At 41.2% G+C, this 24,084-nt stretch overlaps 1 protein-coding gene across 7 annotated transcripts in view; it reads left to right on the top strand.

Annotated features, from left to right (window-relative positions):
• Positions 1 to 24,084, top strand: part of LOC143843532 (guanylate cyclase 2G-like) — an 80,948-nt gene that overhangs the window by 23,479 nt on the left and 33,385 nt on the right. The window contains exons 1-4 of one of the 7 annotated variants that reach the window (XM_077349720.1): positions 7,403 to 7,475; positions 10,903 to 11,036; positions 19,363 to 19,711; positions 21,392 to 21,501. In XM_077349720.1, coding sequence (XP_077205835.1) covers positions 19,399 to 19,711; positions 21,392 to 21,501 — 423 coding nt within the window. In that variant the 5' untranslated portion in view covers positions 7,403 to 7,475; positions 10,903 to 11,036; positions 19,363 to 19,398. Of the gene's footprint in view, positions 1 to 7,400; positions 7,539 to 10,902; positions 11,037 to 19,362; positions 19,712 to 21,391; positions 21,502 to 24,084 lie in introns of those variants that run through there. The other 6 variants (XM_077349722.1, XM_077349721.1, XM_077349723.1 and 3 more) reach the window with 6 other exon arrangements.

The raw sequence follows: 24,084 nt of genomic DNA, 5'->3' as shown, positions 1-24,084 counted from the left end.
TCGCTTTGGAAAAATGTTTGTTTAATGTTTATAATGCTCGGTTTCAGACGCTTTGAAAAAGCTGCAGTTAAATTTTAAACAAAATCTCATGTAAGGACTTTTGGTATAGTGCTCTCTGGGGACAGCAAAATTACAACTAGTTCTCAGGTACCAAATGGTCCTGGTCAAAGTGGGCCTGGTGAAGTTCTAGAACTTCCTCCCGTCTCGCTACTATTTGCCTAAGCTTTACTTTCTCCCTCTTGAAAACACCTGTTCAGGAACAGGTATACAACATATCTTCAGCAGTGAAAACAAGTGAGAATTCATTTAGCTTCTCAGCAATTGCCTTATCCTCCTTTAGTATACCTTGAATTCAATTGTCATCCAATGGTCCAACTGTTTCTCTGGCCATTTCCCTGTTACTAATGTGTTTAAAGAATTCTTTATTGTTACTTAATTAGCTTTCAGGTTACTAGTTGATACACACAATACACTGATGCTCCTTTTCTTCTGGCTGTTTACCCTTTTTTCCTACTTTTCCTCCTAGCGCACATGATTGTTTCTGCTATAAGTATATGTATTCGTTTATGAAATAGTGCTTTGTTTATTGAGGATTTCGGGACACATGTTGTGGTGTTTCCCGCTCCTTCATTTTAAACAGTTACTGTTCATGACTGCATGTAGCTTTATGCATATCTGGATATTGTTACTGAATTGCCTTCTTTCTTTACATGCTAAATGATTTTCTGAATAATATTGTTGGTATTATACACACACACACACACACACACACACAGTGGCTTTGCTTCACTTTTCTTATCCCATATACTGTGCATCTCCTTTTTCTACTTACAGAAACAGGCATATGATATCTTCAGCAGTGAACCCGGATGAGAATAATTCATTTAAATTCTCAGCAATCACCTTAACCTCTTTTAGTACACTTTTAATTCCATTGTCATTCAATGGTCCAACTGCTTCTCTGGCCATTTCTCTGCTACTAGTGTGTTTAAAGAATTCTTTATTGTTACTTTTGTGCTCTATACTATATATAGAGCACATACTAAAACTATATATTAGGCAAAAGCCTTGTGTCCCTTATTGTCTGTTTGTATATCCTTTGTGCAAGTTTGTGTTGGTTTTTGTTTGCCTTGTCTGGGTAAGCCTTGGAGCAGGGGTAGTCAAACTGCGGCCCTCCAGATGTCCATGAACTACAATTCCCAGAAGCCCCTGCCAGCATTCGCTGGCAGGGGCTTCTGGGAATTGTAGTCCACGGACATCTGGAGAGCCGCAGTTTGACTACCCCTGCCTTGGAGTTTCTGAAGGAAGCCCTTTTCACTCTAATAGCTTCCTTGGCCTGAATGGTTCTCATGTCCTGTTGGCTTTCCCACAAGTAGATTCCTGGGGAGACCATCTCGTTTGTACAGGCCCAGCTTGTCCCAGTGCCTAATATATCAAAAACCCTCTATACCATTGTCTCATCCCCAACTATAACTTAGTTGCCTCTGTGCACAAAACTGGTTGCATGGCTATTACTTCATGTGGATTCCACAACCCCAGGTAGCAACTCGCTTGGAGTCAGAAGATAGCTGTGGAAAGTTGAGAAGTTCTGCCATCCTTGCACCAGCAGATTGCTGGATCCAGCTCAGAATGTGTGATAGCATTGGATATTTTTAAAGAGGCTTTTAAACAGGTATGCCAGTTGCTGTCTCATTTAGACTAATTTAAATTAGCTTCACGGAGTGCATGTATTTTCATCTATTTGTGTGAAAAAGTGACCAGTTTTCTGTATGTTATTACAAACATTTGGGAGGGAGGGAGGGAGGCTGCAGTAGTGCAAAGAAATTGTAGTCTATATAAAATATTACACCAGAAGACTTTGGCTTATGGATGAAGTTGGAATTAGGAGCATTGGAAGCAGTCTGCACACAGGAACTAATATGTGTTCCCTAGTGATTACATCAACCCATATTATCCTGTATCCAGTGTTTGTGCAGAATCCTGAACAAGAACTGCAACTGGCCCTGAGTGGGGGCTATTCCAACAATAGGTAAAGGCAGTCTGATTCTATCAGCGTTTGCTGGGCAGATCCCTTCAAGGAATAGCAGGGTCACTAAGCAGAGGCAGGCAATGGCAAACCACCTCTGAATATCTATTGCCTGGATAACCCTCTGGGGTGGCCATAAATCAGTTGCAATTTGACAGAAGAAAAAAGCGATATAATAATCGAATCAGAACTTGAATGCAAGATGGCAGTAATTTGATTACGTATACTTATAAAAATATACTTACCTGAACAAATGGTTATAGTGTACACATTTCTGTTCAGTAATTTTTCTTTTAAAATTGATTCACTTTTATTAAAGGTCTTAGATCCTTATTTTATATATTCCACCTAATTCTTATTTCCATTGTTTTTAATGGGGAACACATTTTCAGGTGTAACTTTTGTTGTTGTTATGTGCGAAGTCGTGTCCGACCCATCGCGACCCCATGGACAATGATCCTCCAGGCCTTCCTGTCCTCTACCATTCCCCGGAGTCCATTTAAGTTTGCACCTACTGCTTCAGTGTAACTTTACCACCTTTCAAACTGAACTGAAGAATTGTGCTTGTCACCAAAAGGTTTCTCCTTGCCAATTTTTAACCATAAACAATAGAAGAAGAAGAGTTGGATCTTATATGCCGCTTTTCCCTACCCGAAGAAGGCTCAAAGTGGCTTACAGTCACCTTCCAATTCCTCTCCCCACAATAGACACCCTGTGGGGATAATAATAAATGCTAATAAATAAAGCATTTCACAGATAAATTAAATTCTCACTGGCAGCCAAAATAGACAATATTTAAATAAATGGAACATCCACTCACATATTTTAAACAGGAGGTGGGGTCTGTTTTTAAATAAAAACGTACTTCACAAGTAGGATTACCAACACCCAGATCGTCCTGGAATTACCTCTGAATTACAATTGATCTCCAGACCAGAGAAATCAATCCCCCAGGGGATAATGGCACCATATAGCTCTTTCCCTTCCCCAAACTCTGCCATCCCAGGTACCGCTCCCAAACCTCCAGGAATTTCCCAAGCTGGATTTGGTAATCCTATGAAGCAGTCTAGGTGAGGGTACTAAAAACTGTATTCCATGTCTTACCTTGGCAAACCCCGTCGCTTTCAATAAGCTCAGTTGTAAGAAAATGTCAAAAGTTAGGTAATTCACTGTAAGGAGGAGGGTTAGCATCTATCTTTATTCATCTTCAAACACCATTTTATTTAAAAAATAAAACTACTTCCCACCCAGGACTTTATTTACACATGAATGGACAGATACATGAGGATTTCCCCCCTTATATCACGTTTAGTTTAACAAAAAAGGTTTGTATCTCTTTTTGCCCAGCAGGGGCTAACAGCAGTTTAGGGAAGGACGGTTTTATCAGGCAAACATCATTTGGGTGGGGATAGGAATTAGAGTTGCCTGTGCTATCTCGAGAAATTCTTGGAAATTTGGGACAGTGTCAGAGAGTGGATTTTGTAGAGGAAAAGGGAGCTCATTAGGGTTGTTTTGCTATAGAGTTTGTCTTCCATGAGTTGTTTCCTCCATGAGAATTGATCTTTGTCATTTAGAGATCATTTATAATTCCAGAAGAAATCTAGGCCCCACCTGGAGGCCCCACCCATTTAGCACACTCCCTTCAGCACAACTCAATTGCACTCATGGTTGCAAATTAATCTATTGTGATACCTCAGGTACTCATCACTGTTCTCATCCAGTATGGTCTAAGGCTGTTTGTCCTTTATTGCTGTCCAGATTATAGCACACACACACACATTATTGAGTGAAGTTGGAACAATAATAACAATAATTGTTGCCTGCCATCTGGCGGTGGGGTCAAGTGTGGCATTAACTCCTGTTCCCCTCATTCTGCAGTTCAGTCTGAACAGCAACACCTGAAAGCCAATCAGTTTCCCTGTTGCCTAGCAGGTAATATCCAAGAGAGAACAGAAGATCAAGAGAAGCACACCCTTTTGTTGATATAAAACCAAAGGAAAGCCACCTCCCCAAACCAATGATTGGTGGAAAATAATACCTCAAGCTCTGATAATACCTCAAGCTCTTTCTCCTTCTTGTGATGTGAAATGGTGTAAAGATCCCTAAAAACCCAGTGCTGTTACCAGTGGCAACAGACCTCTTCAATCAAGACAAGGCACAAAGTGCCCCTGCATGGAACTGCCATCCAAGACTCACCCTGAAGAAAAATGCTTTGTTTCCCCAAAACCTTGCTGATTCTCCTTTCTCTAAATCTAGTCATTTCCTTATTTTCCTTCTGTGTATGTGTGTTTTGAGTAATTGCATTTCTGTTAGTCCTGTCTATCATTTGTCTTGTCCTGTCTATCATTTCAAATAAAACTGAATTATTTTATTTTAAATACCTGTAGTATGCCTTAGATTCCTATAAGGGACTTCTATAAAGATACATTCAAGTTGATGGCCTGAAGTAGCATAACAGGATTTGAGTCCAATGGCACCTTTAAGACCAACAAAGATTTATTCAAGGTGTGAGCTTTTATGTGCATGCACACTTCCTCAGACAGTCTTGAATAAATCTTTGTTGGCCTTAAAGATACCATTGAATTCAAATAAGGGGACTATTAACTCATAAACATTGGCAAAATGTCCTTGCTAGATTACCCCCTTCTTCCATATCTAATTCCCCTTCATAGACTAAGAACATTTGGGGTAACAGTGCTTTATCTACTGGATCATAGGTCATGCCCATATTAAATGTCAGATAAGGCTCAGATGTACTTGTTAAACATATCCATTCTCCACAGCAAGACAATAACAGTGGTGGTACTCCTCTATACCTAGCAGATACCATTGTGATATATAGAAGAAAAGCTATTTTTATACCCAACTTTTCAATACCCAAAGGAGTCGCAAAGTAGCCTAAAAACATCTTTACCTTTCTCTCTCCACACCCTTTGAGGTAGGTAGAAATGGAAGAGCTGTAAGAGAACTGCTTTGCGAAGAGAACTATGACTTGTCTAAGGTCACCCAGCTGTCTGTGTGTGGAGGAGTGGGAAATCAAACCTGGTTCTCCAAAGTAGAGTCCACTGCTCTTTAACAGCTACACCATGCTGCTGGGGCTATTCTAGGGAATAAAGTTTACACATTATTATGGAATTTGCTACCTGCTGTTGCCACACCACTGGTTCCCACACTTTTCACATCATTAAGGATCTGAAATAATAGTATAAAAAACTATCCCAGAAACACTCCACAGTGCCATGTAGTAAGAAAAGGAACTGCCAAGAGGTGTGAGGAAGTTTTAAATGCTCAACATGATTACTGAAATAGGGGCTTTCCGCACGCCTTCAAAATCGCACAATGGTTGCCAATTGAAAACGCTACTGATTTGCCGTTATGCACAACGTCGTTGACAATCTGCCACACACCTGAAACCGATCCGCAAAAAGTGCTTCCTTGTAGCGCTTTCAGGGAAATCCCCAAAAGTGGATTCACCCTCCGGAAAGCGCTACACTCCTGCAACCAATCTGCAACACTAGCGGGAAAGCTCTGTGCGTTACCATTGTTGTGGTTTCTACAAAGTCCCTCCCCCTGGCTCTCTCCTCTGATCTTCCGGCGAAGCGATCGACATTTTTTTTCCTCCGAGCGAGCGGAGTTCAACCCACCAGCGAGCCTCTGTTTAGAGGCTTCCCCGGCTTCAGTCCCTCCCCAGAGCTGTTTAGTCACTAAGCACAAACAACAGAGAAGCCCGTTTGCTGATGTATTTTCCCTTTATTTTTCACTGTTTTCGGCCGAAAATCGCGCCCGTGAGGGGGGGTATTTTTTTTTTCCATTCGGGGGGAACATGGCAACGATGAAACGGCAGATCAAACACACCTGCCAGCTGGATGGGTCTCTCCCAATGAATCAACGCATATTCGTTTGCAACGGGTATGTTTTTTTTTTTAAAAAAAACCTTTCTTAAAGGGAAAGGGGCTGTTTGGGAGCATGCTAACGGCCGCCCATTGGCTGCTTGACGGCCAGGGGCGGGATGAACTCGGCAATAGCGCTTCCTTTCTAGTGATTATTGCCAAGACCGGAAGCCTGTGGGAAACGCTGGAAACGCAACTGGATTCCACTGCAAAGGCATGTATGCATAATGACGAATTCCACTATTTTAAATGGCGATTTTTCATTCAGCAAACAATTTGCTACAAGCATCCCGGTGCGGAAAGCATTTACTGTAGTGGACTTGGACTTTGGGTCCATTCAGTGATTTAAAAACCTAGCATTCAAAGGGAAGGATATCTAACTTGTGTATTATTCATGTATAAAGGTTTTTAAAGTACTTGTAAATGACTAAGTCATTAAATTCTTATCACTAGAAGCATATGCAGCAGTTTTTCATGAAAGCTGGTGTGACAGACAGGCTAAGTTCCAGCTTTCCCTAAGAGTAGCCAATGAGAGCTGACAGAATATATATACACACACCAGCTTGGTGTAGTGATTAGGAGTGTGGACCTCTAATCTGGCAAGCTGGGTTTGATTCTGTGCTCCCCTACATGCAGCCAGCTGGGCTCACAACAGCACTGATAAGGCTGTTGTGAGTGAGCAGTAATATCAGGGCTCTCCCAGCCTCACCTCCCTCACTGTTGTGGGGAGAGGAAAAGGAAGGCAAATGTAAGCCGCTTTGAGACGCCTTCAGGTAGAGATAAGCGGCATATAAGAACCAACTCTTCTAGAGAGAGAAACTTGAAAAACAGCACTTAAAAATAACTGGGCTTTGCAGCAGAAAAATAGACAGCTTAGGCACTGAGATGAAGGAGAAAAACGGTTTTCTGAATAAGCAGAACTGTTTAAAAGAATTGCTTACAGCAAGCTGAAAACTGTAACTAAGGAATCCCAATTTTAGGAATAGGATCTTAGTTCAAACATTCAATGGAATGGAAATGATGTTCACAATTTTTTTCAGTGTTTTATCATAAATAAAAGCTCTTTTGTTTGATTAACCCTCTTGGCTGTAGGTCTAGGGAAAGAACCACACACTTCAATATCATTGTCTGCAAACATACAAAAGAAGAGAAGAAGATCTGGTCTTTTATACCCCACATTTTACTCCTCAAAGAGCTCTCAAAGCAGCTTATAATAGTCTACCCTTCCTTTCCCCACTGTGAGGTAGCTGGGGCTGAGAGAGCTGTAATTGCCCAAGATTGCTCAGCTGGCTACATGTGGAGGAGTGGGGAAACAAATCTGATTCTCTGGATTAGAGGCCAACTTTCTCAACCACTATGCCAAGCTGGTGTAAGATATGAATGAATGGCAGCTGTGAGTGATTACGACGGAATTCCAACCACAACAGCTCTGTGAGTTAGAGCTGATTATTAAAGGGGGCTGGGCTACCCCAGCTGAGGATGTTTCTGGGAGTGAGAGAGAGGACCTGTGGTGTGGGAGGGTCATGATTCTCTGTAGATTTTAAGAGATAAGAAGGTTGGTGAGTATGATATCCTGACCTACTTATAACCCATAACCTGAAAAAGAGAGGCTGCAGAGTATGGTAAGTAGAAAAAGCATATCACAGTTGTTGATATATAAAGCTGCAAAGAAACCCAAACAAACAAGCTTCAATTCATTCACAAATTCCCAGACCTTTCAGCAGACAATTATCAAACATGTGCATTTCCTATTTAAATTTAATATACACTTCTAAGTTCATATTGTCACCCATAAATAGCCTCTGCTGTTTCGCTCCTGGCTTTTTAAAAAGAAAAATGTTGATTTCAATAGCATTTTTAAAAACTTTGTCATAAGTACAGATTTCATAAACTCAGACCTAGGTTTCTAAAATGAAATACCAAATCAATCTTTCAGTATCATACAAAAGGATAGTGATTTAATATTCAAGTTTAAGTCATGACTTCACTGAGAACATCTCACCTTGCTTCATTTTACATTTTCACATTTGAGTTTTGACATTTTCCAACCGGATTGCCATTTTATAGCATCAAAACTTCCAATGACAAGTCACTTTATGAGATGTCAAGAATAGTTGGAAAAGACCGTAATGCTAGGAAAAATTGAAAGCAGAGGAAAAGAGGAAGATTCTTGACCCATTCAAGAAAACTACACCCCATAAAATCACCTCCGTTTATTTATTTTAGCTTCTAGGGACCGTTCAGGTTTGATTTGATCTAGCACCCCTCTCCTCCAACACCACATTTCAAACTAATCAGCTTTCTTGCTGGCGGCTTTCTTCATTGTCTAACTTTCATGACCACACATACTGTGGTATAAATTACCTTGATCCCGGTCTCTAGTGACTACTCTTAGCCCCATTATGCATGGCAGCAGCCACACTGGTCTGCTGCCAAGTCCTTTCATTGGGGTGGAATGTCCTGCTGCTGCCTGCGTACATACAGGGAAGGGAATACCCCGGCGAAGTGCATGCATGGAAAACCTGGTGTGTTGCCTGGCAGTGGCAGCAGTGGAGGGGGAGCAGGGTGCATCGGACCCTACCACACAATGGCGGGGAGTAGCATGCTGCACTCCCACCAAGGTGGGGGTGGGGGAATGCTCTGGCTGTAAGTCGGGGGAGGAGCCAGGCCCAAAGGTCTGATTATGCACCGGGCCCCAGCCTCCAATAGCACCAGCAGCATCTCAGGGAACACAGAAGACTCAGGCCATCTGAGGGCCTGAGTCAGGCCACGGCTGGATGGCACACAGGATGGTGGCAACATCAGGCATAATCAGGGATTAGCCCTGCAGCCCTGTCTCTGCCAGCCTGGGCATTCTGTCCCTTGCATAATCGGACTTAAGAATATTTTACAGCTCCTTTATTGCTACACTTCCCATTCTCAGTGTTCTTCTGATTCCTTGATTGCAGATTCACTTTAGGTTGATGATGGAGCCAAGAAATAGAAAATCTTGAATGGTTTCAATTCATCATCAACCTAAAAGTTGTATAATTCCTCAGGAGTCATTACTTGTGTCTTGTTTATGTTCAGTTGTAATTCTGTTTTGGTGCTAGCTTTCATCAGTAGTTGTTTCAAGTCTCTATTATTTTCTGCCAGCAGAGTGGGGAGATAGGGTTAAATTAGAATTTCCCCCTTCAAGGATTACTTCATTAATTTTCTTGAGGTGGGGCTTGCTTAAAACATATGGGATCTACCTGGTTTAAACTTTCTTCCAAAAGACAAGGATCCCACTTTTTTCTGTGCCAGCTATAAGAAAGGAAGTGGCGTAACTAGCTTATTTGGCACCCAGGGTAGATAAATTTTTAACACTCACCTTCTCCAATTTTTTTTGCCATATGTCACAGCTGACTTATGGTGACCTCATAGTAGTTTCTAGGCAAGTGACATTTGAAATTGGTTTGCCATTGCCTGCCTCTGTGTTGACCCTGTTTCTGGGATCTGATGAGATCAGGGTAGGCTGGGGCTTTTTACAGTGCCCAGCAAATCCAATGCCATTGTGGTAATGTCAGCTGATGTCAAGCACAAAATCACAGCTGAAGCAAAGGGGGGGATTGGAAGCCCAGAGGACTCACTGCAATATACAGTGCCCCTATAAGGTAAAGGTAAAGGTATCCCCTGTGCAAGCACTGGGTCATGTCTGACCCTTGGGGTGATGCCCGCTAGCGTTTTCATGGCAGACTCAATACGGGGTGGTTTGCCAGTGCCTTCCCCAGTCATTACCGTTTACCCCCCAGCAAAATGGGTACTCATTTTACTGACCTCGGAAGGATGGAAGGCTGAGTCAACCTTGAGCCGGCTGCTGGGATTGAACTCCCAGCCTCATGGCTGCTTCAGACTGCATTACTGCTGCTTTACCACTCTGTGCCACAAGAGGCTGACACATCTTTATTTTGGCACATCATAATGCTTTACTAATTTGAAATTATTAAAAAATAAAAATAAAAATACAAAATAATGCTTTACTATCTGAGTCTTGGCAGGTAGATATGCTGGTATTCCATATTCAGATAGAACATTTAATTGTGATCATAATAGCATTGAATTCATTGATCACATACTTTTAACTCACCTTGAATCTGTAAAAGACAGGAGCTGCTTTTCCTCCTACTTGGTAAAATCTGGTCACCTTACATTATGTGGAAAGTTACCCACTGGGTCAAATGAATAGTAATAAGGAAGGAAGGACAACCAGAGATACTACATCCATGCAAATCTTGTTTTGTGCAGATATAATATTCTGAATCAAATGAGATCCATATGTTTTAAAAGAACTGTTGCCCCAAATACAGATCACCAATTGTGCAGTAGCATTTGGTGCTTGTCCAGGTCACAAGGGAAGTTATTGCTTTCAGAATAATAACCAGATGCAGAAGGAATACCTCACTTTTCTTGAAATACTATAAACACACTATGCAAACAGTCATCTAAGTACCACCAGTTATTTCAATAAACTCCCCCCCCCCAAAGGCTAACCAAGGAAAGGTAGCAATGACCATTATTTCTGCAAAATATTTTAGCAGGCCGATGTTGTCGAAAGGATTAATGTGGAAGCTGTGATAGTGATGAAGAATTTTGTTAATTAGAATTGTTTGATGAATGTCACACCTGGGCAAACGTGTTGCTACTCTAATCTGAAAGGGTAGTATAAGAAGCAGCAGTCTCAGAAAAGATAATGAAACTCTGCAACTTCCAGCAGCTGGGTACTAGCAAAGATGAAGCACCACATAAGCAAGCACACACAAAATTTCTTTTGCATTTGCTCTGGCTCAGTAATCTTGTTTTCATTTGCAAGTTTTGCCACTAATAGAGTGAGTGACTTTGCAAGGTCCAAAATTGTAGTGGCCTTTCAGGCTCCTTGGAATATTTCCCATCCTCTTAGTGCACAAAGGTTAAATGCAGCCCTCCAGATTGCCATCGATAAAGTCAATGGGGATTCATTTTACATAGGCAACTACAGCTTGGAATTTGTTTACGCTGACTGTGGCTGTGAGGCCAAGAAATCCCTTCAGTCTTTCATCGATCAATACCAAAAGGAACACATCTCTGCTTTGTTTGGACCCGTTTGCTCAGAAGCAGCTGAGGTGGAGTATGAATTCTTCATTCTGTCAGTTATGCTGGCTTTTCAACTGAAAAATTTCTTTAGTGTGCAGTTGCCTTTATATGACTTTCACGTCTACAGTTCTATATGGGCTAATGGCCTTGCTCAAGAGTTTCTCTTTGTCATGGTACAGGAGTGGTATTGATACTCATAACATTAGTAATTTCTGTGTAGCACTATCTATAGTAGACGATTCTAAAGAAAGAACGAAAGGCTGGGTAGATTAATAGATTTAGGAATCCTAAGTAGAAAATCAGCCTGGCTAATATCCTTTAATAAACACAACTGCTTTGAAACTATCTAGAAGAAAAACCACAAGCAATTCCAGTGTCCACTGAATCTCTCTTATCTCCTAACAATGAGAAGCTTAGGATACGTAGTGTTCCCTGATCCCTTTGGTTATTTCTTTGTTGATGCTTTCTTTTTACAGGACCTTCCCTCATTTTTTAATTTGAAACAAGGCCATATTTCTGTCCTCAAAATCAAAGTAATGAGCTTAAGTTCATCTTTTTAAAACAGCTTCTAGATTAAGGTAACCAGATTTTTAACATTGGTAAAGTGGGACACCATTGACCATTGATTAAAAATTTGGTCTATATGGAGCAACAGAAAGTTGCATAGAATGCATAGAATGCAAAAATAGTATTGTAATATATATTGTACTTTTGTTGAAATTAAATATATATATATATATATATACACATACATATATATATACACATACATACGTACGTACGTACGTACGTACATATACATATACATATACATATACATATACATATACATACACACACACACACACACACACACACACACACACACACACACACACACACACACACACACACACACACACACACACACACACACACATACATATATATATATATATATATATATATATATATATATATATATATATATATTTAATTTCAACAAAAGTACAATTTGCCAGGTCCCCCCAGATGTCCCTCCAAAAGTGGGACGATCTGGTCACCTTATTCTAAATTTCATTTGATGACTGCAGGTCACCACGTCTTTTTTTCTAGTCAGAAAATCATGTGTTCTAAAGGAGCTGCAATCATGGACATAATAGGGAAACTTTTCCTTCCAATATCCACTGTGTCTCAGACAACAATGCCTCAGCAGTATCTGTACTACAGGCCTGCTTACTGTTTCTACACTCAGACTGACTAAAAACAATTAAATGCTTCTATGTTGCATTGCTATATTTATTATGCTTTATACACACACAGAGGTATTTTTTAAAATCTAATATTTAACTATGGACCTTTGAACCTTGCTGAGAATCTTGTTTCCTATATGAAAATTTGCTGCCTGTCCTCTTGTCCTATTAAAACCCATGATTCATATTTCAGGTATGTATTTGAGGGAATGCATTAGCTGTTGTTAAAAAATTACCTCGTGTACAGCAGTAACAATCTCCTGTCTCCTGTGAACATTTGTTGTCTTTCACAGACCACCATGCTGAATTTAGTGTGTGGATGGAGGTTATATGTAACAGCTTCCCAGCATAAAAATGCATATGAATAGATCACTGCTACATGAGGTCTGAACCTAGGGCTAAAGAAGCGTCTTAGTTGTACCTAGAATGCTTTCCAGAAGGAGGTTTTTCTTTTGCTTTGATGATCCAATTGGCCCATGTTCTCATTACATTTCACTCAGTTTTTTTCTACAGTCTTTGGAAGCTGGCATTTATACCATGAAAAGACCAGATTAGTGATGAGGTTATAACCTATTGTCACTGTTATGGCTCAGTCTTGGAATATGGGAGATGAGATACTGATATATTTTTTTCTTAGGGAACAGAAGGGTTATTAGTGGGAGGTTATTGTGTATTTTTATGCCACCTTATGCTATGGAAAAAGGCAGGATATAACTACTTTAATAAGTGAACGTTCTAGTTCTGCTGCTACTATTGCAAGCCTGTACAACATAGAGCTGTCAGATCAAATTCAAATCTTCTTTCCTTAGTTCCACATCCTCAGTACATGCTGCTTGCCTATTAGGAGTGCCCAAAAGAAATCAAAAGAAGGCTGCTAAGGAAAGCAGCAGCAGAATATCCAAGAGTGGTTTCCCCAAGGTCTCATGCACCTCTAGTTTTATGCTCCATTTTATATCCTATTAAAAGCTCATCAATGTTGTTACACCTAACCATGACCTGAGAATTCAATCTCACAAGACAGAAAATTAGCTGGGCTACCTAGTATTGGCAGAAAGCTAATAGTATTTGGCCTAAATCCAACAAGAAGATCAAAGGCAAGATGGTGAAATATGGAGTATTGCCTCAGAATTTGATTGGCCAATACTGTCACTTTGCACACACTTGAAACTCGCTACCCATTTATAAGAACACCCATGAAATGACAAAAATGAATGAGAAAGAAGACCTTGGTTGGCATGAAGGACTCAATAACAGTTAATTATTTCATTCAGAATTCAATCCCAAACCCCCAGTTGTGTAACTTTCACCCTGAAAGCATTATGGGTTAGGAAAATTAATGAAAAGAATGCAAGTGAATTAGGTCCTATGGTAACAAGATATGTATGACAATCCACCCACATGTGGATAACCAATGCTAAGAGAATGATGAGTAGTATGTTTCAAAGTATGAGTACCAGGGAGAGACTTTTCAGATTGCACCCTTGAAGTGTAAGTCTGTAAAAGAATGCATGAAGTTGTTTTTGCTAGGATAACACTTCCCTGGACATTGAGTTCTTGGGTATACTGTGTGATGGGCAGAAGATAGAGACAGATTTTGTTTACATATGTTGTACAGCTTGTGGGTCTTCCCAAATAATCCCATCACTAATAACTCCCCCAGTAGTACCACCAGGAATCCCACCAGGAATATTCAGTTCTATACTGACTTCAACTTCAACATTTTGAATCTTGTAAAGTTTGTTTAATTTTGTAAAAGGCTATGTATTAATGGTAGAATGTTTTACAACAATGAAGAGAAGTATCTTCTCTAGAGATAATAGACACAGCTACAGATTGCTCCCTTGTAAATAGACCACATTGACTTGGGAACAGGGACTTCTAGCATTTTCCTCTATTAATAATATTGGCACTACATGAATCATTCAAACTTACAAGATGTTTGACAGCAAGATGGCACATTTCCTGTTTCATAACCTTTGAATCATTCATATTAATGCTGTTTTCAAGGTGCCACTCAGCTAAAGGTTGTATTTGAAAGTGCTGAAGGCATTATAGGATTTTGTTCCTTGTTTATAATATATCTTGCATTGACTTTGGACCATATTTTTAATAATGCTATCCTGTTAAAGTCAATGGACTTAGAATGGTATAACTATTTAGGACTTCTCTGTGGCTGATGCCTGGGATTCTCCCAACTGAGAAAATTTCACTTCAAGACAGTGCTGTAATAACTGTCTTTAATTATAGGGTAGCATAGAGAATATATAAATATTACTTTGTATTATTCTATATAAACCCTGGGATTTCTTGACAATTCTGAAAGGGCTTCCCAAATGGGTGTGAGTTTCTTGAATCCTGAAGAATGCTCAGGGAATTCTCAATAGGCTTGTGCGATTCAGCCGCCGAAGCGGCCGTTCCCTCCGGGCGCAGCCAGTGCCGCACCACGGGGGGGGGGGAGGGTGGTGCCGGCAGCGGTGTGACAGTGGGTGCAACCACGCAGGCACAGAATTCCTCGCCTGCGTGGTTGTGCCCGCTGTCACACCGCTGCCGGCACCGCCCTCCCCCCCACACGGCGTGGCGCTGGCTGCACCCGGAGAGAACAGACGCCAAAGCGGCCGAATCACACAAGCTTAATTCTCAATGGTAAAAAAGTTGAGAGAGGCTGTTCTGTACCAAGGTTTTCCCAAATCAGAATATGACTATAGAACAAGCATATTAATGGAAGCAGAGTAACTCAACAAGACTATTTGGAAAGGCTAAGCATACATGAACACTCTATATTTTTGTTATCTTTCTACAATTTCTACAGCAGTCTGTGCATTGACCCATTTTGTGCACAGAGTTTGTAAGGGCTGATCAGCCTATGGAGATTACTGTAGTCTTTGCATTCCCCTGTTGCGTTGAACTATAGAGCTTTGTCTAAATGCCAGTGTCCCTGCTGACCACCAGTGATACATTGATGTTAATTCTGGGTACACAGGGAATGATATTGCTGGGAAGGCCCTTGCCATTGGTGGGTTCTCCCACTGGTTTCCAGGTCCTGCCTAGCTGATTGCTATATGGAGATTTGGTATAATGGTCCTGATCTGTCACAGTGCCCCTGATCCTCCACTCTGTGTTAAATCTACCTGCTTACTGATAGTCTGAAAAAGGCTTTTTGTTCTTCATCAAATAAAAACATAAATAATCACAAGTAACATCTATTACAACTAGCTCACATTAATAACACTAACTGTAGTATAACCTTGCAGCCCTCAGAACATGGTTTCCAGGAAAGAAAGACATCTAATATTTGACTAAACTCTGAAGAATATTTTCTCTCTAGCCACTCATCAGTTTCAAAAGAATATCTGTTTCTCTAACCTTTGGGAAACTTAATAGAACTTCCTCCTCCCTATTCCTATCTTGCTTAGTTATCATCTTTATACCTGTAGAAGTATCACTCTCCTATAGTAATAAAAGGTTGGTGTACATCTCCATTGCTATAGATGCTCAACCTACACAGATAAAACTTTTGAACAAATTCATCCCACATGAGGCATAATATATTTCATAGAATCACAGAGTTGGAAGGTACCTCCTGGGTCATTAGTCCAACCCCCTGCACTATGGAGGATACTTACAACCCTATTACTCATCCACTGTAACCTGCCACCCCCTTGAACCACTCCCTATTTCACTAGAAGTTTGTTGTGATGGTTTATTAGTTATTCACAACTTTCAGTTACATTTGTAGTCAACAGCATTTCATGTAAACTCTAGTAGATTATTCCAGAAAAAAAACTTCTGAGATCCAGAAAATAAAATGGGTCACATACAGATCTCTTCCCAGGAAATCACAGCATTAAATGGGATAAGAATTGACTATAAGGATTTGTATATTTATTTTCTTATTTTATTTGTAAAATTTATGTTCCACCTTTCTGTTCTCATCAGGCCATCAAGGTGGCTAACACATACATGATAAAAAACAGAACTTCAAAACCATTACAATTAAAGAAAAGCCCATCATTAAAATAATGAAAACCAAGTTAAAGTACATGTAAAACAAAGCACAATTAAAAGTGGGGTAGAAAATAGGGATTACTGAGGAAATGCCAGATCTCCCTCATAAGAGAACAGTCTCCTCCTGTTGGTGGAAAATGAAAACAGAAGGGCACAGAGGAGTCTCCCTGGGAAATACTTCTTGAGTTTTGGTGCCAGACCAAGAAGACTTTCTCCTAGGTTTCCATTCAAGTGCTCTCTGAAGGCAGGGACACCCAAAGTAGAGCTTTGGAATACAACTGTAGCAGGTGGGTAAGTTTGTAAGGGAGTAGGTTTCCTTCAAGTATGCAATAATTCAGCAGCAGTACTTTAAACTATATCCAGAAACAGACTGGGAACCAGTGTGAATGGGCCAGCACCTACATAAGAACATAAGAGAAGCCAGTGGTCTTTGCAGTCAACCAGCAGGGCCAGAATTCCACAAGCCTTTGTAACTAATAACTGCTCATGAATCTCTGCTCCTGAAGGGATATGGTCCTTTTGAGCCACTCCAGTCAACAACCTGACTGCAGCATTTTGTACCAACTGAAATTTCTGAATACTTTCCAAAGCCTACCTGACCTCTGTCTACCACTGCAACCTACAAGGAAACCTGCAACCTACAAGGTAGCATAGATATCATAGCCATGTTGGAGGTTCACTGAACAAAATATCAGAATATTAAGTTTTCTTGTTAGGAATATGGACATTGCTAAAGCCACATTCTACAGAATGTTTTTCAGATTGCCTAATCCAGCACTACCAATAACAAAGCCTGAAACTAAGCTGCCATCTGTTTACCTGTGAAGCTACAGATAAATCTTGTATTCTATGACTGTCTTTTACTTAGATGTATTGCTTCCCAGACTTTGGAGTCTCCCCTCCTGTGATGGGCATCAGGTCATTAGCCTATAAAGGAACTGAAATTGTTCCATTAGATTCTGCATCTTTAGCTAGTTCTCTGTCTACAACTCGGAGCTGCTAAGTAGGAGTAATGACATCCATTTGGGTGTGTTGAGGTGACACAATATGGAATACTTAAACACTTTGAATTTAAGAGATTATAGATGTAGGAGGTTACAGTGAAGAAGGGTAGATTTACAGATAGCATTCTGAATAATATATCTGGATTAAAGATGTTGCAAATAGATCTTAAACCAGAAAGATAAATAAAAGCTTCTTACATGTACCAGAAAATCTAGCTTACCTCACGCATTTCAGAAACAAATTTCCAAAGATGGCATAATATAAATCCCATAATAAATAAATACACACTGTACAAATATTACTAGGAGCATATCAACAGACCCATCAAATATTGTTTTCCCCAGCCAAACATAGAAAGTATCTAGGATCCAGACCAGAGAAATCGGGACACAATTTCTTGAAAATATTGGTATGAGCTTGGCTGTCAAGTTAGCATTATTGGGCATATGGTATACTTTCCCCTTTTTAGCAATCATGGAAATGATCATAGTGGTCTTTCATTCCCTTAAATCATTCGCCAACTATAGGAATGCATCAATCATGTATCCAAATTTGAAGAGACAACACTGGATCATAGGGCTGCCAGGTCCCCACATGCACTAGTGGAGGATGGAGGGGTATGGTTGCCAGATCCAGGCTGAGAAACTTCTCAAGATTTGGGCATGGAGCCTGGGGAGGACAGGGATATTAGTGGGGTCAAAGAGGCTACCCTCTAAAACATCCATTTTCTTCAAAAGAACTGATCTCTATAGTCTGCAAATGAGCTGTAATTCTGAGGGATCCCCAGGTCCCATCTGGAAGCTGGCATCCCTATTGGGACACAATCAGAAAGAGAAAGATGTGAGTAATGAGCTGGAATTTATCTGAATGGAAAGGTGTTGTTGCTTGGCAGACTCTGATGCAATTTTGACCCTTTTACCTCTAGTACTCTTTCATCTAAAGGAAACCAAACTTGTTAATGCAGTCTCTGAAACTTCCCACTTCTTAGGAAGTGTGATGTTTGTCACAAAAAACATTCCATACTGTAATGTAGCTGGGTCCTCAGACAGAAACAAGAAGGATTAGGAAGAATTTAAACAACTTACATCAGAAGAGCAATTTATACAGTAGATTCTATCCTTTTTGCTAGAAGAAATATCACATGATTTTAGAGCATGTCTTCAAATTACAAATTTCTTAACACAGTTAAACTAATATACAAGAATGTCTTTAAATTGTACATCAGTACAGTACTGACCAGGAACGGAAGAAAAGCTCATCTAGAGTACCCAAGTGAATCTGTGTACAGAGTACACAGTAACTGCTGTGCTATATTCACCCTTAGAGTGTTAAACAGTGAATATCCCATGAGGAACACATCTCCTTTGCTATATTCATTTGTTAAAGTGAGTAATGAACGCAGCTGTGGAGAACCAGAAAAAAATAGAATAAAACTGGAAAACAAGCACTCACCACAGAATCAGTTGACAAGTCAGCAGATCTGCTGCTTCCTTAAGACTAAGATTTTCTTTTGTGCACATGGACATATCAAGGTATGTACTAAGGAAGGTACAGGAAACTGACTTAAGCAACAACTCGCAACTTAGGTATTATACAATCCAAGACTGGCAGGTATAGCATGCTGATTTTAATCATTTCAGTTGCACAACAACCGAGTAATTGTCTAGCTCAGCAAAGAGAAGCTCCTCCAGAAGTGAATCATGATGCTAATACATTGGTTCATGCTTGTGAAATGTGTACTGTTTTCTTGTGGGCAGATACAGCAGTCATAGATAGATCTCTCCGTGTCAAGATCTATGTAGTTCTCCTGTCCCCACAAAAACTGATATAGCAGTGATAAAGTTGCATTTATGTTGATGGGAGTTCAAAGAACTTTTCTGCATGCTCCCCAGTACACTGATTAAATAGGTATACACATGCTTGGATACTACAATATGCAGGCTTCCTGAAATTAAACAACTTTGCATCTGTCATTTCAGTTAATTGTTTCTAAATGAATTCAAATGAGATTTAATATTGAAGTAAATGAATCAATGCTAACTTAGTGAAGAATATTACTTTCTGAGTTAAAATGCTACACATTTCGATTATTCTTTCAATTTTTCCCACCTAGGTGACTGGATTGCTAGCTTCTCAGTGGAATATTCCCATGTTTGGGTTTGTTGGCTACACCACCAAGCTGGACAACTCATTTCTTTATGATACTTATATCAATCTTGTCTCCCCTCTGCAGAGGGTGGGGGAAGTACTATGTAAAACTCTCCAGTATTTTGGATGGAAATATGTGGGTCTCTTTGGAAGCTCAAGTGATGTTTTCACTTGGGCGGAGACAGAAGAACTGTGGGCATCTGTAGAAAACCAACTCAAAATCAATTTTACAATCACTGCTAAAGTGAGATACAATACAAAAGATCAAAGCCTCCATGAGCAAAATCTCAACTATATATCATCTGTTGCCAGAAGTAAGTTAAAAAACAAACAGCGAGAGTTCAAATAGTTGAATTTAAAGACAGTTATGATGTCTTTCAGGAAAAAGGCATATGTGAAAGTGAATAAATTTACTCAGTTTCTAAAAATAAGCAATAGCAGCAGAGCCAGCTTTGTGTAGTGGCTAAGAGCAGTGGCTTCTAATCTGGTGAGCTGAGTTTGATTCCCCGTTCCTCCGTATGCAGCCAGCTGGGTGACTTTCGGCTAGTCACAGTCCTGATAGATCTGTTCTCACAGAGCAATTTCTCTCAGAGATCTCTCAACCTCACCTATCTCACAGGGAGGAAGGGAAGGTGATTGTAAGCTGCTTTGGCTGATTCCACATGGGCAGAAAAGTCTGGGAGGGTGGTCATATGGCAGTGAGGCCTCTCCTGGGCCCAGTGCACATTAGCCAACCATTGCCCTACTTTAAGGGAACATGGCTGTTTTCCCAGAGGTGCTCCAAAAGCCAGTGAGGCCTAGCCTGGCAGTGGCCTGTATGGATGCGGAAGAGCGGGGCCTTCCAGGCATGACTCCTTCACATCGTACAGAGGCCCAAAGGGGGGGGGGGAATGCCCCACTTGGCTCCACAGCACTTTATGGCACCATGGGGCCGATTGGGGCTTTATTTGGGGCCGATTGGGCCTTTCTGCAACCCCCCTGCTCCCCAATGTCCTGGAGCCTTCCCTCTGGGTCTGTGTCCATGTGGAAGCAGAAAACCAGGGAGGACACAGTCCACCACCCAAATGTGTCCCCTGTTGCGACACAGGAAGTGGCAGAGCATGCTGCTCCGACACAACACACTGACAGAATCCCGGAGAGGCACAGCTGGTATGGAATTGCCCTCAGAGACTCCTTTGGGCAGTGAAAAACAGGGTATAAAACCAACTCTTCTCCATGTTCAACATCATGCAAGATAACTAGGAAATAAACTAAAGTTCACAGTGTTAGAATGTAAAACAGTTTATTGTAATACAAAAGGAGAATGCTGGTTTTGGTTCTTTTATGAAGGATCAATTTAATGTTATAACTTTCCAAAAGATTTGAAAGAACAAATAGTTTATCTGTGAATCGGTTCAAAGAGTGACATTTCTTTTCCTCAGTGAGAAAGACATTATTTAGTCCTGTTGTGTGTTATTAATCTGATGTTGCATATCACTGCATTGTGAGCTCTCCCCATATATCACTTGCTTTACATTTGTACATCTATCTGTGTCCTTCTACCATGCAGGGATACCAGTACTTGGGATAGAAAGAACAAGGAATTTATAATCAGGGTTATCAGGCCCCTGCCACAGCCAGGGGATTCATCCTGGCTCCCATTTCCTGCACTATTCAGACTGTTAGCAGGATAATTTTTTTAAAAAATGCCTATTGGTCCAATGGCATGACGTCACTTTTGGGGAAATCTCAGAAGTGGCATAAGGCTTCTCTAGGAATTGTTGGAAACTCTGTGGTTTTGACATAAGAGTTTTTAGTGATTTCAAGAGATAGTGATGTGAACTCTTAGTTTTCTTTCGCTAATGGCTGTCCTCGTGTCCCCTTATAGTTTCAATACTTTATGCCAGTCTATCTTTAACAATTGTTTTAGCAACTACTGTTTCACTCATTCTGAATGGTCTTGTATGCTGATTTATTAGATGAAATGAGTATAAATTTCAACTTTTATTTTGCAGTTATTGTTTTAATCTGCAGCTCTTTGGATGCAAGGTCCATTTTGTTACAGGCCAAAGAACTGGGTATGGCCAATGGACCATATGTATTCTTCATACTACAGCAATTTGAAGTAAGTTGCTTTGAAGCCATATCTCTTGATTTAAAGAATAAAAAATGTGAAATATTGATCTCTTGGTCTAGAAGAACTTAATAATTAATAAATTATTTTAAAAACCACCCTAAATTTCTGGCATTTAACAGAAAGGTTCCAAATTCAGACATGGAATATAGATGGCCACAAGATTGAACAAGTGGCCTTGATATAGAGATTCACTTAAGAATCTAAGAAACCTTCTATGTGGCAGCATACCACAAAACCCTGCCTATCACATCTTTTTTTATAAATAGTTTTTATAAATAAAGGGTAGCCATTATATTCCAGCAGCACTTAAGCTTTTGGGGGCAAAAACCTTGGCCCAGCTATTATATGGGTCATGGTTGTGGTTCCCCTCCTTCAGTTTTGCCCTTCTAGAATGAGTCCAATCTAATTTTTTTAGGGTTACCTTCTCTCCCATTGTATAGCAAATTCAGCACTATGTTTAGAGACCAGCATGAGCAAAGTCAAAGTCAGGGTGTGCCTTTCTTCCATCAATCATGCATGAAACTAAATTTCTTACTGCAAGGTCTAAACCTCAAACATGAATTCAAATCTTCATGGCTTATGACAATTGCAAGCAAATCCCCACAAGCCATTTTGGAGGCCAAGCAGACCATATTGGTCCTGCAGCAAAGGGTGATGGATACTGTCCTTGGATAAAAGCAGATATTGTGTGTCCTCTGCAACTTACCTCTCCAGGCTCAAGACTCAGGTTCAGTCAGAGGAAGGCTTTCTCCTTGGCCATATTACAGGCATTAGCTGCTGCTGTGCCAGGTGGATGACACAGAAAGAGTGTGTCCTTGTGGATTGGGGAAATCGAGTCTATCATGCATGTCTTACTCCACTGCCCCTTCTATCAAGTCATTCATTCCTGGACTATTTTGTCTATTATTAACAATTTCCCAGGATGTCCAGATTTGGAATATATCAGACTACTCTCTGATGAAGTACCTCAACATATGCTTTTAACTCTGAGATTTTGTGCAGTTGTTTGTAAAATATGTCAGCAATGGGTGATCTAACATTTTATTTTAATAGTTCTTGCTGTTTTCATTTCTAACTTATTACACTTACTAGAAATGAAGCCCGCTGTAGAAGAAAGACAGCGGGCGCTAGAGAATGGGGAGGCAGACTGTAGGCAAAGAAGGAAGAAGAGGAAAGGAGGTATGGGAGGGAGAAAGAAGGGCAAGGGGTGGTTGAAAGGATGGATAGAAGGGAGAAAGAAAGAAAGTAAAGGAGAAAGACAGGAAGCAAGTGAGAGGAAGAGACAGAGAGACAGGAAGGAGATGGAGAAATAGAGGAAGTCAGGAAGTAAGAAGGAAGGCAGGCAGAGAGGTAGGTGAAATGGAAGGGGACAGGGTGTGTGTGAAGGGTGGGGGGGAATTGCGGGAGGGGACAATCGGGAGGGGGAGGTGGTGAGGAAAGAGGGGAAGTAGAGAGGACTGTTTGCGTGGATGTGTGGGGTGGGAGAGGGCAGTGGGTGGGTGGCTGTGTGTATGTGCGTGTCTGTAGGGTCAGGGAAGTGGTGGGGGGTGAACATGGGGGGCGGCCAGGGGGGGTTGGCTGGTGTTTGTGTGTGTGTGTGTGTGTACGTGCATGTCTGTGGGGGCTGGGAAGCGGCGGCGGCATGATGGGGGGGCAGCCAGGGGGTTGTGTGTGTGTGTCTCTGTGGGGGCAGGGCAGCGGTGGTGGTGTGATCGTGCGGGGGGATGTCCAGGGGGTTTGCCTGGTGTGGGGGGGTGGGGAAGTGGCAGTGGCGCAATAGGGGGCGGCCATGGGAGTTTTGTGTGTGTGTGTGTCTTTGTGGGGGTGGGGAAGCGGCGGCATGGCGATCGTGGGGGGGAGTGGCCAGGGGGGTTTGGCTGGTGTGTGTGTGTGCATGTCTGGGTGCAGGGAAGCAGCGGCGGCACGATGGGGGGACAGCCAGGGGGGTTGTGTTTGTGTGTGTGTGTGTGTGGGTGAGGGGAAGCCAGCGGGAGTACTCACCGTCAGGGAAGTCTGCTTCTCCTTGTGTGCAGTGAGTCCCTGGCCGGGCATGGCGAGGCTGGGCCAAGCGGCCAATGGGGAGCCGGGCTTTGCGCGGCTCCCCATTGGCCGCTTGTCCCTGGAGTGACACTCGGAGGACCCAATCAGGAGTCGCTTCACGGCTCCTGATTGGGCCCTCCGAGTTTTTATCCCAGACCGAGCCCGCCTTTTCTCCTTAGGGCTTACTCTTTTATTTATTCCACTCCGCAGGAGCGGTTAAAGATAATTGCCGATTGCCCATGTATACATTTGTTTTGTACATTTTTTATTTTGCTGGTCTAAGACCATGCTAATAAATACTGACAGTAGATTAAAACAGGTGGTATGATGGAATTAATTGTTTTAGGCTACAGTGTTAAGAGGGAATCACATTCCAATGTTAGTCCTTCTGGAAACTGGGACAAAGAGGGAATTGGGACAAAGAGGGGCTATTCTATCTATGAGGGCTGGAGTTTCTCATATTTCTAAAAATTTCCAGAAAACTGCTTCCTCCTCAGACAGGAAACTTTGAAAGTCTCATTCTGAATAATA

The sequence above is a fragment of the Paroedura picta genome, chromosome 8 (assembly GCF_049243985.1).
Source record: "Paroedura picta isolate Pp20150507F chromosome 8, Ppicta_v3.0, whole genome shotgun sequence".
Taxonomy (NCBI): domain Eukaryota; kingdom Metazoa; phylum Chordata; class Lepidosauria; order Squamata; family Gekkonidae; genus Paroedura; species Paroedura picta.
Note: the sequence above shows the minus strand (reverse complement) of the source record. Positions and strands in the feature narration are given on the sequence as shown.